At 39.9% G+C, this 14,709-nt stretch overlaps 1 protein-coding gene across 1 annotated transcript in view; it reads right to left on the bottom strand.

Moving 5' to 3' along the window:
* CORIN (corin, serine peptidase) overlaps positions 1-14,709 on the bottom strand; it is a 314,900-nt gene that overhangs the window by 84,578 nt on the left and 215,613 nt on the right. Inside the window, exons 7-10 of the mRNA XM_070372356.1 lie at positions 8,584-8,691; positions 7,356-7,466; positions 4,065-4,181; positions 355-462 (exon numbers count right to left, since the gene is read on the bottom strand). Of these exons, the coding sequence (XP_070228457.1) occupies positions 355-462; positions 4,065-4,181; positions 7,356-7,466; positions 8,584-8,691 (444 nt within the window). The remainder of the gene's footprint in view (positions 1-354; positions 463-4,064; positions 4,182-7,355; positions 7,467-8,583; positions 8,692-14,709) is intronic.

Here is a 14,709-nt window from a genome sequence, read left to right on the forward strand (position 1 = left end):
CACTTTTGAAGCTGGGCTTTAAAAAGGAAGAACGATAGCATCTGCCTATAGATGGAGCCAGGAAAATAATATATAGGAGCTGATGCTGAGTGGAAAGTCATGCCAATGATATTAAACAACATGGATTTATAGCCCATTCACAGTGACACATTTGTTTATGATTTCAGTTAATTAAGACCACTTTGCTTCTTTTCTGCTACCACATGTAACCTTTTTTTTTAAAAAAAGAAAAAATGTATGCATATACATATTTTGGAGGGATTCCAGACTTCAGCATTTTAACATCAATGAGAGAGGAAAATGTTGAATGCATATCCTGACAGAGTGATTGCATTTGTCAGAGGCTGTACTTACTACAATTATTCACACTGTTGCTGGGGTCACAAAGAGAGTTACCACCACATGAATCAAGGCAGGAACTGTAGAGGCATCTTTGGTCTCCTTCTTGACACAGAGTCTGACCTACAGAAGAGAGAAAGGCGCATTCACTTTCATCAGCATCCGTAAGTAAACTCCAAGTGCTAGTTTCTGAAGGATCCAGAGCCGAGGAAGGACACAACTCTAATTTCCTTCCAGCATCTCCAAAAATATTGAACACAAGCTGAGTAGGTACTTTCTGGATTAATTTTCCTGCAGCTAAATACAACACTGTTATTTCAGAAGGAAATTAAGAAGGAATTAAGAAATTCAGAAATTTCTTAATTAAGAAATTAAGAAATTCAGAAGGAATTAAGAAACTAAGGGGCAACCCAACCTTTAAAAATAGGTTGTTATAGTTTTTCATGAAAAAGATAGCATCTTGTATTTACACGGGTGCATATAGCTGATGACAAAAGAAAACTCAAGTAATTTGAGGGAAGCGCCAATATTTTAAAGTCTCATTTGATCCCAGCTCTAGTTTTCCCTCTAAGGAAAATGCTCTCCTTAATAATAAATAGGGCATCAACATTACTATAATAAGGGTACTTTATCATGGCAGGATTGTAAGCAGCTGTTATCCATATTTTTGGTGTGTCTCTGGAAAGTAGCACTGCCCAGCTGCAATGACCTGAGAATTAGGTTTCTTGTTTCCAAATGAATGACAACAGTAATGTCAGCCTAATGGCTTTTCCTTAAGGTATATGGAGAGAAAACTGCTTTTCCCATTGATTTCCTGGTCATTTGTAGATAAATGGAAAAGGTAATAAATTACTGCCCATTCTCTTTCTATCTTGCCCCCCTTATAGTCAATTATTTTTAAACACATCATCTGGACTCTACAATATCTTGCAAGGCATTTTAAAATATAAATAACAGTATAGGTATACATACAATCATTCTTACCTATAATTATGACAATATTTATTATACTGGACTTCCTTATCTAGCATTCTAAGTTATATCTACAATCTTACCTATAATTCTAAATATAATATTTAATATACTGGACTCTCTCTCCCTTCTAGTACCATTAATGAACAACACTATATATCATAGCCTTGCAAAAAAGAGATATTGCTCCCTTTTTTTCAATATTTAGCAGATAAAAGGGTTTTTTTGCAAGGTAAGTCAGGCTAAGTCCCATGAATATTAGTCTCTTAAAAAATTTTTATTCAGACAGCATGCATTCATTATTTGAGCCAATATTAAGTGCTTGCTATGTGACAACTTAGTTTGCCAGCAAGGCATTGAGCATTAAAAAATAAAAAAAGTCTGATAGTTTCAACTCTAATTAGGGATATTCTTCATGAGCGAAATCTTATAATGCCATGTGATCATTGCTCCCTGAAGGTACATGTAAAAAGCAGTAAAAGCAAATTAGGGCAGTTAAAAGAAAGCTTCTCATAGGAGTTTTTAGGCAGATGGGATAAGCTGGGGTAAGAGGGAAGGATGGGTTTTCCAAGCCAATAGCAGGATGTACAAAGGGCTGGAGTCACTCCCTTTAGTTAAGGGAGACTAAGCAGGAAGGCTGAGAGTGAGGCTGAGGATTGTAAAGGCCTCTATCTTGAATAGGGCTCCAAGCCCTGGGAGAAGCGATCCCAGCCCTCCTCCCAGCCTAGTCGAGCATAAACAATCAGTGATTACTGCTGACAGCGGCTCTGCAGTGTTGTAACTCGCTGCCCTTCACTCTCAGCTCTCTAAAGGCAATGGCGTTCTCCCACTCCTCTGTGCTACCTTGCTCTTTCCACCTTGGGGCCTTTGGACAAGCAGTTCCCTGTGTCTGAAAGGCTTTCTCCATTCCCACTCTCCTTTGCTAATTCCATTCATTCTTCAGATAGTAGCTCCAACACCTCCTCCTCAGGGCAGCTTCCCAGAAGCCCTTTACCAGGACACGCATCCATAACACGAATCCTAGTACCTTGAATTTCCCTCCTGGCCCGCATCCCTCCCTGGTTACCAGACCTACTGTTGCACACCTATCTCCCCCAGAAGCCTGCCAGCCCCATGAGCTGTTCTGCTTGCCACTGAATTCCCAGCACCACAATATACTTTTAGTATGCTGAATTTAGAAGAGTGAATAATCTAAATTCACTACAATTCTACTTTCCTTTTTTTTATATTTACATTTTATCATGTGACTTTTCTTAAATCTCACAGATATAAAGAAATACTGGCAAATCCTGCCACTGCATAGTAAAGAATACAAAATTATTTCAAACAGCATTGAATTATGTAGAGAGAAAGAACTATCTGATCAAAAGGGAGCTTCTTGGCTGATATGGAATAACTCAAGGCCAGAAAAGGATTTCCTTCTGAATTTTCAAAACTGGTAAAACAAAGCTATCCTTATCTAGTTTTTTATGGAATAAATCTGTGATTAAAAGTCTCTCTCTTTTGGTCTCCAATGCATTCTCATTAAAACTATTCTAATATCAATATACATTATGGCAAATCTAATTTAGTTACAGGTGACCAATCTCATTAGCTGATGTGGGATACACACAGCCTACAACAGGCTTTCAGGTACCAGCCACAGAAAATAGCTTACATTTACATTTATGGAGTACTCAACACACGTCATCTCTATGAAGTAGTTATCATTATTCTGAGATTACAGACACAGAAACAGAGAAGTAACAGGTTAAATTACTGGCCTAAAGTCAACCAGGGAGTAAGTGGGAGCTGGGATCCAAACCCAGGCAGCTGAGTGGCAATCTCCACATTTCTAACAACAAGGCTATGTACTAAGACGCAAGTAAGACAAACGTAGTGGTTTTTGGAGAAGGCAATGGCACCCCACTCCAGTACTCTTGCCTGGAAAATCCCATGGACGGAGGAGCCTGGTAGGCTGCAGTCCATGGGGTTGCTAGGAGTCTGACACGACTGAGCGACTTCACTTTCACTTTTCACTTTCATGCATTGGAGAAGGAAATGGCAACCCACTCCAGTGTTCTTGCCTGGAGAATCCCAGGGACAGGGGAGCCTGGTGGGCTGCCGTCTATGGGGTCACATAGAGTCGGACATGACTGAAGTGACTTAGCAGCAGCAGTGGTTTTTAAGTCAAAAGATACTACTAGCCCTGTACTGAGAGATACTTCTACACAAACTGAGGCTTAAGATAATCAAGGTAGAGCTTTCTTTTCCAACAGAAAACCAATTTATTTGGCTTACTTTTTCTTTGGGGGCTTCACAGATAATAACAGACTGCTTTTAAAGTGTGTTCAAGCATATTGTTTGGCAATGGGAGGCATTAAATGGCTTCTCTGCACATGGTTAGTTTTGGAAGCCATTGCATTCAATTTCAGAAGCCATTTCCTTCTAACTGGAATCTAATTGAATTGAATAGTATGTGCTACACTTTTCTCTCTATTGTAGTGTTTCCCCATAAAACAGCTAACTGAATCTACCTGTGCTGTTTAAGTGTTTAACCACTAATTTTCACCCTTAGGAATGTTTTCAGTGTAAGTTGCATGAGACTTGTATTTACCACAAAAAAAGGTTTCTGGCTGACCGGAACTGTGGGGACCAGTGCATTAGGCAATCTGAAATTATTTGTGTGGGAATCCTTTAAGCACTAGGTAACTTCCAACGTTTTGTTTTGCTCCCAAGGAAAGACTATTTCTGGGGTTGGAGCACACACTTACCATCACTGCAACTCTCCTCATCACTTCCATCCTTACAGTCCTCGTCTCCATCACACTGGAAAGTGCTGGGGATGCACTGTCCATTTCTGCATTCCACCAGACCCTGGCTGTGACACGCTAGGGAACACCAAAATAACATGCATTTTAATTATCTGTATTTCTTTCAGTGTCCGGATCATATCCATGATTCCTGTTTATCTGGCATCACCAAGAAATGAAGTGTTCTAAACATCTGAACATTCTGCCCAAATGAATGAATGTGTCATTAAGTTTTTTCATCCCAAGTGTTCTTGGAATGCAAGGTTGTCTATCTGGAATATCTCTTACCCTATTAAGTAGAACTTACTTAAAACTAACCTTTTCTAGATCACTGCATAAGTGAAACTAGTATTAACAATGATAGTAGTTATACTGGGCTTCCCAGGTGGCTCAGTGGTAAAGAATCTGCCTGCAATGCAGGAGACGCGGGTTCAATCCCTGGGTCAGGAAGATCCCCTGGAGAAGGAAATGACAATCCACTCCAGTATTCTTGCCTGGGAAATCCCATGGACAGAGGAACCTGGCGGGCTACAGTGCATGGAGTCACAAAAGAATCGGATGTTACTTAGTGACCAAACAACAAGCAGTTTAACTAATGATATAAAAACTACAATTTCTTAAATGTTTACTTTATGGCAATAGCTGTGCTAGGAGTATTACATATCTAATCTCAAACCCTCATAAGAAATTTGTAAAGTGTGTATTATCAACCTAGTTTAGAATAAAGAAACTGAAGCTTAGAGACTTTAGCGTGTGTGTTATACTCTCAAGGCTGTTGACAAGTAGGGCCAGAATATGGAAGGAAGATTTTTTAACCCTAAGCCCCAGGATTTCACTCTGCCCTAACCTGACCCAATGCACCAATGAAATGCATAATACCTACCCCACAATAAACACTTTATTTCAAAACTTGCTTATGACATCTGCTATTTAAAAGGATGATCTAGTGACCATTAACCTTTCAGGAACCGGTTGTCTTAATTCTATCCCTATTGTCTTTTAAAGCATCAGAAACCCCTGTATCATGTGACCTCAGCCTTCACAGAGTTGCTGTCTACATACACGTGAGCACCATGTTCTTGCTTTTCCAAGATCCATCAAAATACAGTCCACTCTGTTCCACAATGTCCACTCAGCTAGGACTCAGATGATATTCCAGTTCAAATATAATTCAGGAAAGAGGAAAGCCGGGCATAGTGTTTGCTAATTATTTTAAATGAGTTTTCTTGTCAACATAAAACCCATGCAACTTACATTTCTATTTATGCCTTAAATTACAAGCAAATTAAACAGCTAATCTCATATGTAGCCACTGTTTCTACTTTTATTAGACAGTAAAAGATGGAATAAAAAGTTTAATTAGCTCAAATATGCATAAAATGCACCTTATTAACTCTTTCAGGTCAATATTACTCTTCTTTAGTTCAGTTCAGTCGCTCAGTCGTGTCCGACTCTTTGCGACCCCATGAATCGCAGCACACCAGGCCTCCCTGTCCATCACCAACTCCCGGAGTTCACTGAGACTCACGTCCATCGAGTCAGTGATGCCATCCAGCCATCTCATCCTCTGTCGTCCCCTTCTCCTCCTGCCCCCAATCCCTCCAGCATCAGAGTCTTTTCCAATGAGTCAACTCTTCCCATGAGGTGGCCAAAGTACTGGAGTTTCAGCTTTAGCATCATTCCTTCCAAAGAAATCCCAGGGCTGAACTCCTTCAGAATGGACTGGTTGGATCTCCTTGCAGTCCAAGGGACTCTCAAGAGTCTTCTCCAACACCACAGATCAAAAGCATCAATTCTTCGGCGCTCAGCCTTCTTCACAGTCCAACTCTCACATCCATACATGACTACAGGAAAAATCATAACCTTGACTAGATGGACCTTTGTTGGCAAGGTAATGTCTCTGCTTTTGAGTATGCTATCTAGGTTGGACATAACTTTCCTTCCAAGGAGTAAGCGTCTTTTAATTTCATGGCTGCAGTCACCATCTGCAGTGATTTTGGAGCCCCCAAAAATAAAGTCTGATACTGTTTCCACTGTTTCCCCATCTATTCATTTTATTATTCCCTATCAAGTATAATATACTTTCTAGGAAAAAAATGTGGCAAGCCATACGCTATTTTACTAGGTAGTGTAACAGCTACCTGAAGACTCTTTAAAAAAAAAAAAAAAACAATTGAAGCATAGTTGATTTATAATATCTTGTTAGTTTCAGGTATATAGCACAGTGATTCAATTATACATATATACTTCCATGTATATGTACCTATTCCTATTGGTTACTACAAAATATTAAGTATAGTTCACTGTGCTACACAGTAGACCTTGTTGGTTACTTATTTTATATACAGCAGTGTGTCTATGTTAATCCCAAAGTCCTAATTTATTTTTCCTTTTCTTTCCCCTTTGGTAACATAACTTTGTTTCCTGTGTCTGTGAGTCTGCGTCTGTTTGGCAAATAAGTTCATTTGTGTAATTTTTTTAGATTCCACATACAAGTGATGTCATATCTACTTGTCTACCTCTGTCTAGCTTACTTCACTTAGGACGATAATCTATAGGTCCATCCATGTTGCTGCAAATGGCATTATTTCATCATGTTTTATGGCTGAGTGATATTCCACAGTATACACAGACCACATCTTCTTTATCCATTCATCTGTCAAGGAACATTTAGGTTGCTTCCATGTCTTGGTTACTGTAAATAGTACTGCTATGAATATATGGGTGCATGTACCCTTTTGAATTTTGGGTTTCTCCAAATATACTCACCAGAAATAAGACTCAGAAATAAGGCTCTGAAGTAATAATACCATCACACACTCTGTGTAACTCCATCAGCCCTGAAGGCTCTCTTCTCTCTGTCAGTTCTCCCTATGCTCTCTCACAAATGGTGCCTGTGGGCACGTGTGGAGGCTCTTGCTTAACTGCTAATATACTGTTTGCAGACAGAAAGTTCCCAGTCTCTGGGAAGAATATCTGCTTTGACAAAGTCACAAAAGAAGATTTGTGAGTAATGTGAGAGAAAACAGCCACCTGCTTGGCCAGAGTGGCCAAGTCAGGCTCTGAGTTTTGGAAAGAGAAATTCGGACATCAGGTATACTACCCTGTTATTGTCATCATACCATTCAATTATCATCTGTATAGGCCAGGACCAAAGTGTAAAAACCTGTTTAGATAGTGAGCCTTGAGTGTATTTGACTAAACAGACAGAAGTGGGAAAATGAACAAGATGAAAACCTTCAGGGCACTCACAGCAATTGACTTCATCGGATTTATCCACGCAGTCATGGTCCCCATCACACACCCATTCAATGGCAATGCAGCGCCCGTCTCCGCAGCGATGTTCCTCTATGGGGTTGCAATCTGGAGGAAGCAAGCACTCAGGAGGATGGAGAGAACCAACATGACGAACACTTGGAATGTATGGCCCATAGTGCCAGTACAAGTTAGAAAGTTCTTCTGTCACTAAATAATACACTACCAAAAATTTGAGAGCTAATCACAAAGTCAAAATGGTAAACAAGCAAGAAGAATTCAGCCGGTTTTATTAAAAATTCAGGAGAGGACATTCAGAATTAAACACAGTTCTTTAAAATGTGGTGGCTCAGTGGTAAATCCATCTGCTAATGCAGGAGACATGGGTTCGATCCTTGCGTTGGGAAGATTCCCTGGAGAAGGAAACTGCAACCCACTCCAGTATTCTTGTCTGGGAAATCCCATGGACAGAGGAGCCTGGTGGGCTACAGTTCACAGGGTCACAAAAGAATCGAACATGACTTAGCAACTAAACAACAACAACTTTAAAAGGTTCATTCCTCTTTTTAAATGAGATATAATTGACATAAAATGCTGTGTAAATGTATGCTAAATGAGATAAGTTAGAGAAAAATACGGTATATCACATGTGGAAAAAAGCTGAATTTGTACAACATAGACAAGTGGCTAGCAGGGGCTGGTGTGGGCTGTATTGGAAAGATGCTGTTTACAGGTACAAACATGCAACTAGTATGTGGATTCCTTCTTTAAAAGATAAGATGAGTTTTGAACGTAAAACAAACCCTTGATGTCTCCACTGCAGAAGTCGCCCTGTAGTGCATGGCAATCAAATACAGGAGAGGTCTTTGGTTATATATAACAAGAGGATCAAGCACTGCAAGCAGAGTTTTGCTCAAGAGCTCAAATCTAACCATGAGCCACTGACTCCAACCAGAGAAGAAACACTTTCAAAGAGACAAAAACATATTAACTCCCATTTCCATTCCACTTCTTTAACGTTTCTTTAGTATGACTTTACCCAAGAAATATTACATTTACATATAAGACATGACAGACTAGTAATTGGAAAAGCCTCCTCTTCCTGAAAATTAAGAAACCATTTTGTAATTTAACTCTCTAACCACACTAACAATGAACTACAAGGTTTTGATTATACATTCCTATAATTTTAAATGAAAACCTTTAGGGAAATAATGTTACTTACCACAGTTTTGTTCATCACTCAGATCTCCACAGTCATCATATCCATCACACACCAGGCTATAATTAAGGCACTTGCCTGTGTGACAGTGAAACAGATTCTCGCTGCAATCTGAAAAAAAAGAAAAAACAGAAGCCACTGATGGGTCACCAGAGCAGAATAGGATGTTACCGTAGTAGCTGGTATAACAGAATCGTATCATGGGGGGGTGGGGGGGATCATAATGGTGACCTGGTCCATATCTGCTGTTTCCCAGGGGAGGAGACTGTGGTGCAGAGGGAGCCACTGACGTGCTCAAGGTCATATAACAAGTAACTGTAGAACCATGATGAGGACCCACTGGCTCCCAAGCCAATGCTCTTATCACTTCCTGAAAACGCCCACATTCCACGCTATGTCACTTGAAAGCTTCCTCATAGCCAAATATGAGAAAAGACATTCTCAAACCACCATAGTTTCTAGTGAAGTTCACTTTCATACAGAATGAATACTTCATAGACAGTGAGTAGTTATTTCTTTAAAAAGTTTACTTTAAAATGTAAGCCTAGTTTTGTCAATGGTAAACATAGACATAACAAAGAGAAAAACTCATTTACATTACAGAGTCGTTACTCACATTACTCACACAACTTTACCACTTAAGTCAACTGACTGTTTCATAGCATGACCCTCAGATAAGCAGTACTGTCCTAGATTATGATGCCAAAATAAGAAAAAGTGATGTAATCCTTGAAGAAAATAGGTAAAAACACTAGACCATTCAGGTGACCTAAATCAAATTCCTTATGACTATACAGTAGAAGTGAAAAATAGATTTAAGGGACTAGATCTGATAGACAGAGTGCCTGATGAACTATGGACGGAGGTTCATGACATTGTACAGGAGACAGGGAAGCCAGACCATCCCCAAGAAAATGAAATGCAAAAAAGCAAAATGGCTGTCTGAGGAAGCCTTACAAATAGCTGTGAAAAGAATAGAAGTGAAAGCAAAGAGGAAAAGGAAAGATACACCCATTTGAATGCAGAGTTCCAAACAATAGCAAGGAGAGATAAGAAAGCCTTCCTCAGTGATCAGTGCAAAGAAATAAAGGAAAACCATAGAATGGAAAAGACTAGAGATCTCTTTAAGAAAGCAAAGACAGGCTCAATAAAGGACTAGAATGGTATGGACCTAACAGAAGCAGAAGATATTAAGAAGAGATGGCAAGAATACACAGAAGAACTGTATAAAAAAGATCTTCATGACTCAGATATCGTGATGCTGTGATCACTCACCTACAGCCAGACATCCTGGAATGTGAAGTCAAGTGGGCCTTAGGAAGAAGCATCACTACAACAAAGCTAATGGAGGTGATGGAATTCCAGTTGAGCTATTTCAAATCCTAAAAGATGATGCTGTGAAAGTGCCACACTCAAAATGCCAGCAAATTTGGAAAACTCAGCAGTGGCCACAGGACTGGAAAAGGTCACTTTTCACTCCAATCCCAAAGACAGGCAATGCCAAAGAATGCTCAAACTACCGCACAATGGCACTCATCTCACATGCTAGTAAAGTAATGCTCAAAATTCTCCAAGCCAGACTTCAGTAATATGTGAATCGTGAACTTCCAGATGTTCAAGCTGGTTTTAGAAAAAACAGAGGAACCAAAGATCAAATTGCCAACATCCGATGGATCATTAAAAAGGCAAGACAGTTCCAGAAAAACATCTTATTTCTGCTTTATTGACTATGCCAAAGCCTTTTTGTGGATCACAATCAACTGTGGAAAATTCTGAAAGACATGGCAATACCAGACCACCTGACCTGCCTCTTGAGAAATCTGTATGCAAGTCAGGAAGCAACAGTTAGAACTGGACATGGAACAACAGACTGGTTCCAAATAGGAAAAAGAGTATATCAAGGCTGTATATTGTCACCCTGTTTATTTAACTTATATGCAGAGTACATCATGAGAAACACTGGGCTGGAGGAAGCACAAGCTGGAATCAAGATTGCCGGGAGGAATATCAATAAACTCAGATATGCAAATGACACCACCCTTATGGCAGAAAGTGAAGAGGAACTAAAGAGCCTCTTGATGAAAGTGAGAGGAGAGTGAAAATGTTGGCTTAAAACTCAACATTCAGAAAACTAAGATCATGGCATCCAGTCCCATCACTTCATGGCAAATAGATGGGGAAACAGTGGCTGACTTTATTTTTTGGGGCATCAAAATCACTGCAGACAGTGACTGCAGCCATGAAATTAAAAGACACTTACTCCTTGGAAGGAAAGTTATGACCAACCTACACAGCATATTAAAAAGCAGAGACATTATTTTGTCAACAAAGGTCTATCTAGTCAAGGCTATGGTTTTCCAGTGGTCATGTGTGGATGTTGAACTGTAAAGAAAGCTTAACATGGAAGAATTGATGCTTCTGAACTGTGGTATTGGAGAAGACTCTTGAGAGTCCCTTGGACTGCAAGGAGATCCAACCAGTCTATCCTAAAGGAGATCAGTCCTGGGTGTTCATTGGAGGGACTGATGTTGAAGCTGAAACTCCAATACTTTGGCCACTGATGCGAAGAGCTGACTCATTTGAAAACACCCTGATGCTGGGAAAGATTGAGGGAAGGAAGAGAAGGGAACGACAGAGGATAAGATGGATGTATGGCATCACCAACTCAACGGACATGAGTTTGGGTAAACTCTAGGAGTTGGTGATGGACAGGGAGGCCTGGAGTGCTGTGGTCCATGGGGTCGCAAAGAGTCGTACATGACTGAGTGACTGAACTGCACTGAACTGAACCTCAAGAAGCTTACAGTTTGATGTTGGAATAAACATCATGGAAGGAAATTTTAATAAGAAGATAGATCTTGTTCTTGAGTAAACCAGAACTCCTATCCTAGTTCTTCCATCTATTGGCTATGACGTTGAGTGCATTAGTTAAAATTTGCATCTGTAAACTTAATTATGAACTTATGATAAGAACAACTACTTAATAGAGTTCAGTTCAGTTCAGTCGCTCAGTCGTGTTCAACTGTTTGCGACCCCATGAATCGCAGCACGCCAGGCCTCCCTGTCCATCACCAACTCCCAGAGTTCAACCAGACTCATGTCCATCGAGTCAGTGATGCCATCCAGCCATCTCATCCTCTGTCATCCCCTTCTCCTCCTGCCCCAATCCCTCCCAGCATCAGTCTTTTCCAATGAGTCAACTCTTCACATGAGGTGGCCAAAGTACTGGAGTTTCAGCTTTAGCATCATTCCTTCCAAAGAAATCCCAGGGCTGATCTCCTTCAGAATGGACTGGTTGGATCTCCTTGCAGTCCAAGGGACTCTCAAGAGTCTTCTCCAACATCACACTTCAAAAGCATCAATTCTTCGGCTCTCAGCCTTCTTCACAGTCCAACTCTCACATCCATACATGACCAATGGAAAAACCTTGAATAGCCTTGACTAGATGGACCTCTGTTAGCAAAGGAATGTCTCTGCTTTTGAATATGCTATCTAGGTTGGACATAACTTTCCTTCCAAGGAGTAAGCGTCTTTTAATTTCATGGCTGCAGTCACCTCTGCAGTGATTTTGGAGCCCAGAAAAATAAAGTCTGACACTGTTTCCACCATTGCCCCATCTATTTCCCATGAAGTGATGGGACCAGATGCCATGATCTTCATTTTCTGAATGTTGAGCTTTAAGCCAACATTTTCACTCTCCTCTTTCACTTTCATCAAGAGGCTTTTTAGTTCCTCTTCACTTTCTGCCATAAGGGTGGTGTCATTTGCATATCTGAGGTTATTGATATTTCTTCTGGCAATCTTGATTCCAGCTTGTGTTTCTTCCAGTCCAGCGTTTCTCATGATGTACTCTGCATAGAAGTTAAATAAACAGGGTGACAATATACAGCCTTGATGGACTCCTTTTCCTGTTTGGAACCAGTCTGTTGTTCCATGTCCAGTTCGAACTGTTGCTTCCTGACCTGCCTACAGATTTCTCAAGAGGCAGGTCAGGTGGTCTGGTATTCCCATCTCTTTCAGAATTTTCCACAGTTTATTGTGATCCACACAGTCAAAGGCTTTGGCATAGTCAATAAAGCAGAAATAGATGCTTTTCTGGAACTCTCTTGCTTTTTCCATGATCCAGCGGATGTTGGCAATTTGATCTCTGGTCCTCTGCCTTTTCTAAAACCAGCTTGAACATCAGGAAGTTCACGGTTCACATATTGCTGAAGCCTGGCTTGGAGAATTTTGAGCATTACTTTACTAGCATGTGAGATGAGTGCCATTGTGCGGTAGTTTGAGCATTCTTTGGCATTGCCTTTCTTTGGGATTGGAATGAAAACGGACCTTTTCCAGTCCTGTGGCCACTGCTGAGTTTTCCAAATTTGCTGGCATATTGAGTGCAGCGCTTTCACAGCATCATCTTTCAGGATTTGAAATAGCTCAACCTGAATTCCACCACCTCCACTAGCTTTGTTCATAGTGATGCTTTCTAAGGCCCACTTGACTTCACATTCCAGGATGTCTGGCTCTAGGTCAGTGATCATACCATCGTGATTATCTGGCTCATGAAGATCTTTTTTGTACAGTTCTGTGTATTCTTGCCACCTCTTCTTAATATCTTCTGTTTCTGTTCGGTCCACACCATTTCTGTCTTTTCTCGAGCCCATCTTTGCATGAAATGTTCCCTTGATATCTCTAATTTTCTTGAAGAGATCTCTAGTCTTTCCCATTATGTTGTTTTCCTCTATTTCTTTGCGTTGATTGCTGAAGAAGGCTTTCTTATCTCTTCTTGCTATTCTTTGGAACTCTGCATTCAGATGCTTATATCTTTCCTTTTGTCCTTTGCTTTTCGCTTCTCTTCTTTTCACAGCTATTTGTAAGGCCTTCCCAGAAAGCCATTTTGCTTTTTTGCATTTTTTTTCCATGGGGATGGACTTGATCCCTGTCTCCTGTAGAATGTCATGAACCTCATTCCATAGTTCATCAGGCACTCTATCAGATCTAGGCCAAGAGAAGACTCTATACATGGACATCACCAGATGGTCAACACTGAATCAGATTGATTATATTCTTTGCAGCCAAAGATGGAGAAGCTCTATACAGTCAGCAAAAACAAGACCAGGAGCTGACTGTGGCTCAGATCATGAACTCTTTATTGCCAAATTCAGACTTAAATTGAAGAAAGTAGGGAAAACCACGAGACCATTCAGATATGACCTAATAGAGTTAGGGGAAGACATAAATAATAATGTCTGTAAGATGCCAAGGTAATTCAATGGGAAAAGAATACCCTTCAACAAATGATGTGGAGACAACTGGATTGCAAGTATGCAAAGTTAAACTCTGATGTTTATCTCAAACCATATCAAAAAATCTCAAAATGGATTATAGATTTCAATGTAAGAGCTAAAATTATGAAGCTTCTAGAAAAAAAATAAGAAAAAAGTCTTTCTGATGGGGGGTGGCAAAGAATTCTTGGATATGATAATAAAAGCACATACCTAAAAAATAATAAATGATATTCATTAAAATTAAAAAGATCTTCCCAGTTACTAAAGAATATGCCTATAATGCAGGAAACCCGAGTTTGATTCCTGGGTTGGGAAGATCCCCTGGAGAAGGGAATGGCTACCCACTCCAGTATTCTTGCCTGGAGAATCCCATGGACAGATTCTTGTGGGCTGTTACAGTCCATGGGGTCACAGAGTCAGAAATGACTGAGTGACTAAACACTTTCACTTTTAAAATTAAAAACATTCATGCTTCCAAAGATGCTATTTTAAAGATGAGAAGACAAGTCACATGCTGAAAAAAAATATTTTCAAAGCATGTATCTGATAAAGGACTTATATCCAGAATATACATAGATGTCTTATACTCAATAATAAGACAAACCACCCAATTACAAAGAAACAAAAGAACTTGAATAGAAAGTCTTCATGAAGGATATACAAATGGCTGATAAGCACATGAAAAGGTGCTCAATGTAATTAATCATTAAGGAAATGCAAATAAAACCACAATAAGATACAATTATATATCCCCTAAAATAGCTGTAATAGATAAGACAGACAATATCAAGTATTATCAAGGATTCTGAGAAATCGAAACCCTCATATATAGTTGGTGGGGGTATAAAATAAT

This window comes from Bos mutus, chromosome 6 (assembly GCF_027580195.1).
Source record: "Bos mutus isolate GX-2022 chromosome 6, NWIPB_WYAK_1.1, whole genome shotgun sequence".
NCBI lineage: Eukaryota > Metazoa > Chordata > Mammalia > Artiodactyla > Bovidae > Bos > Bos mutus.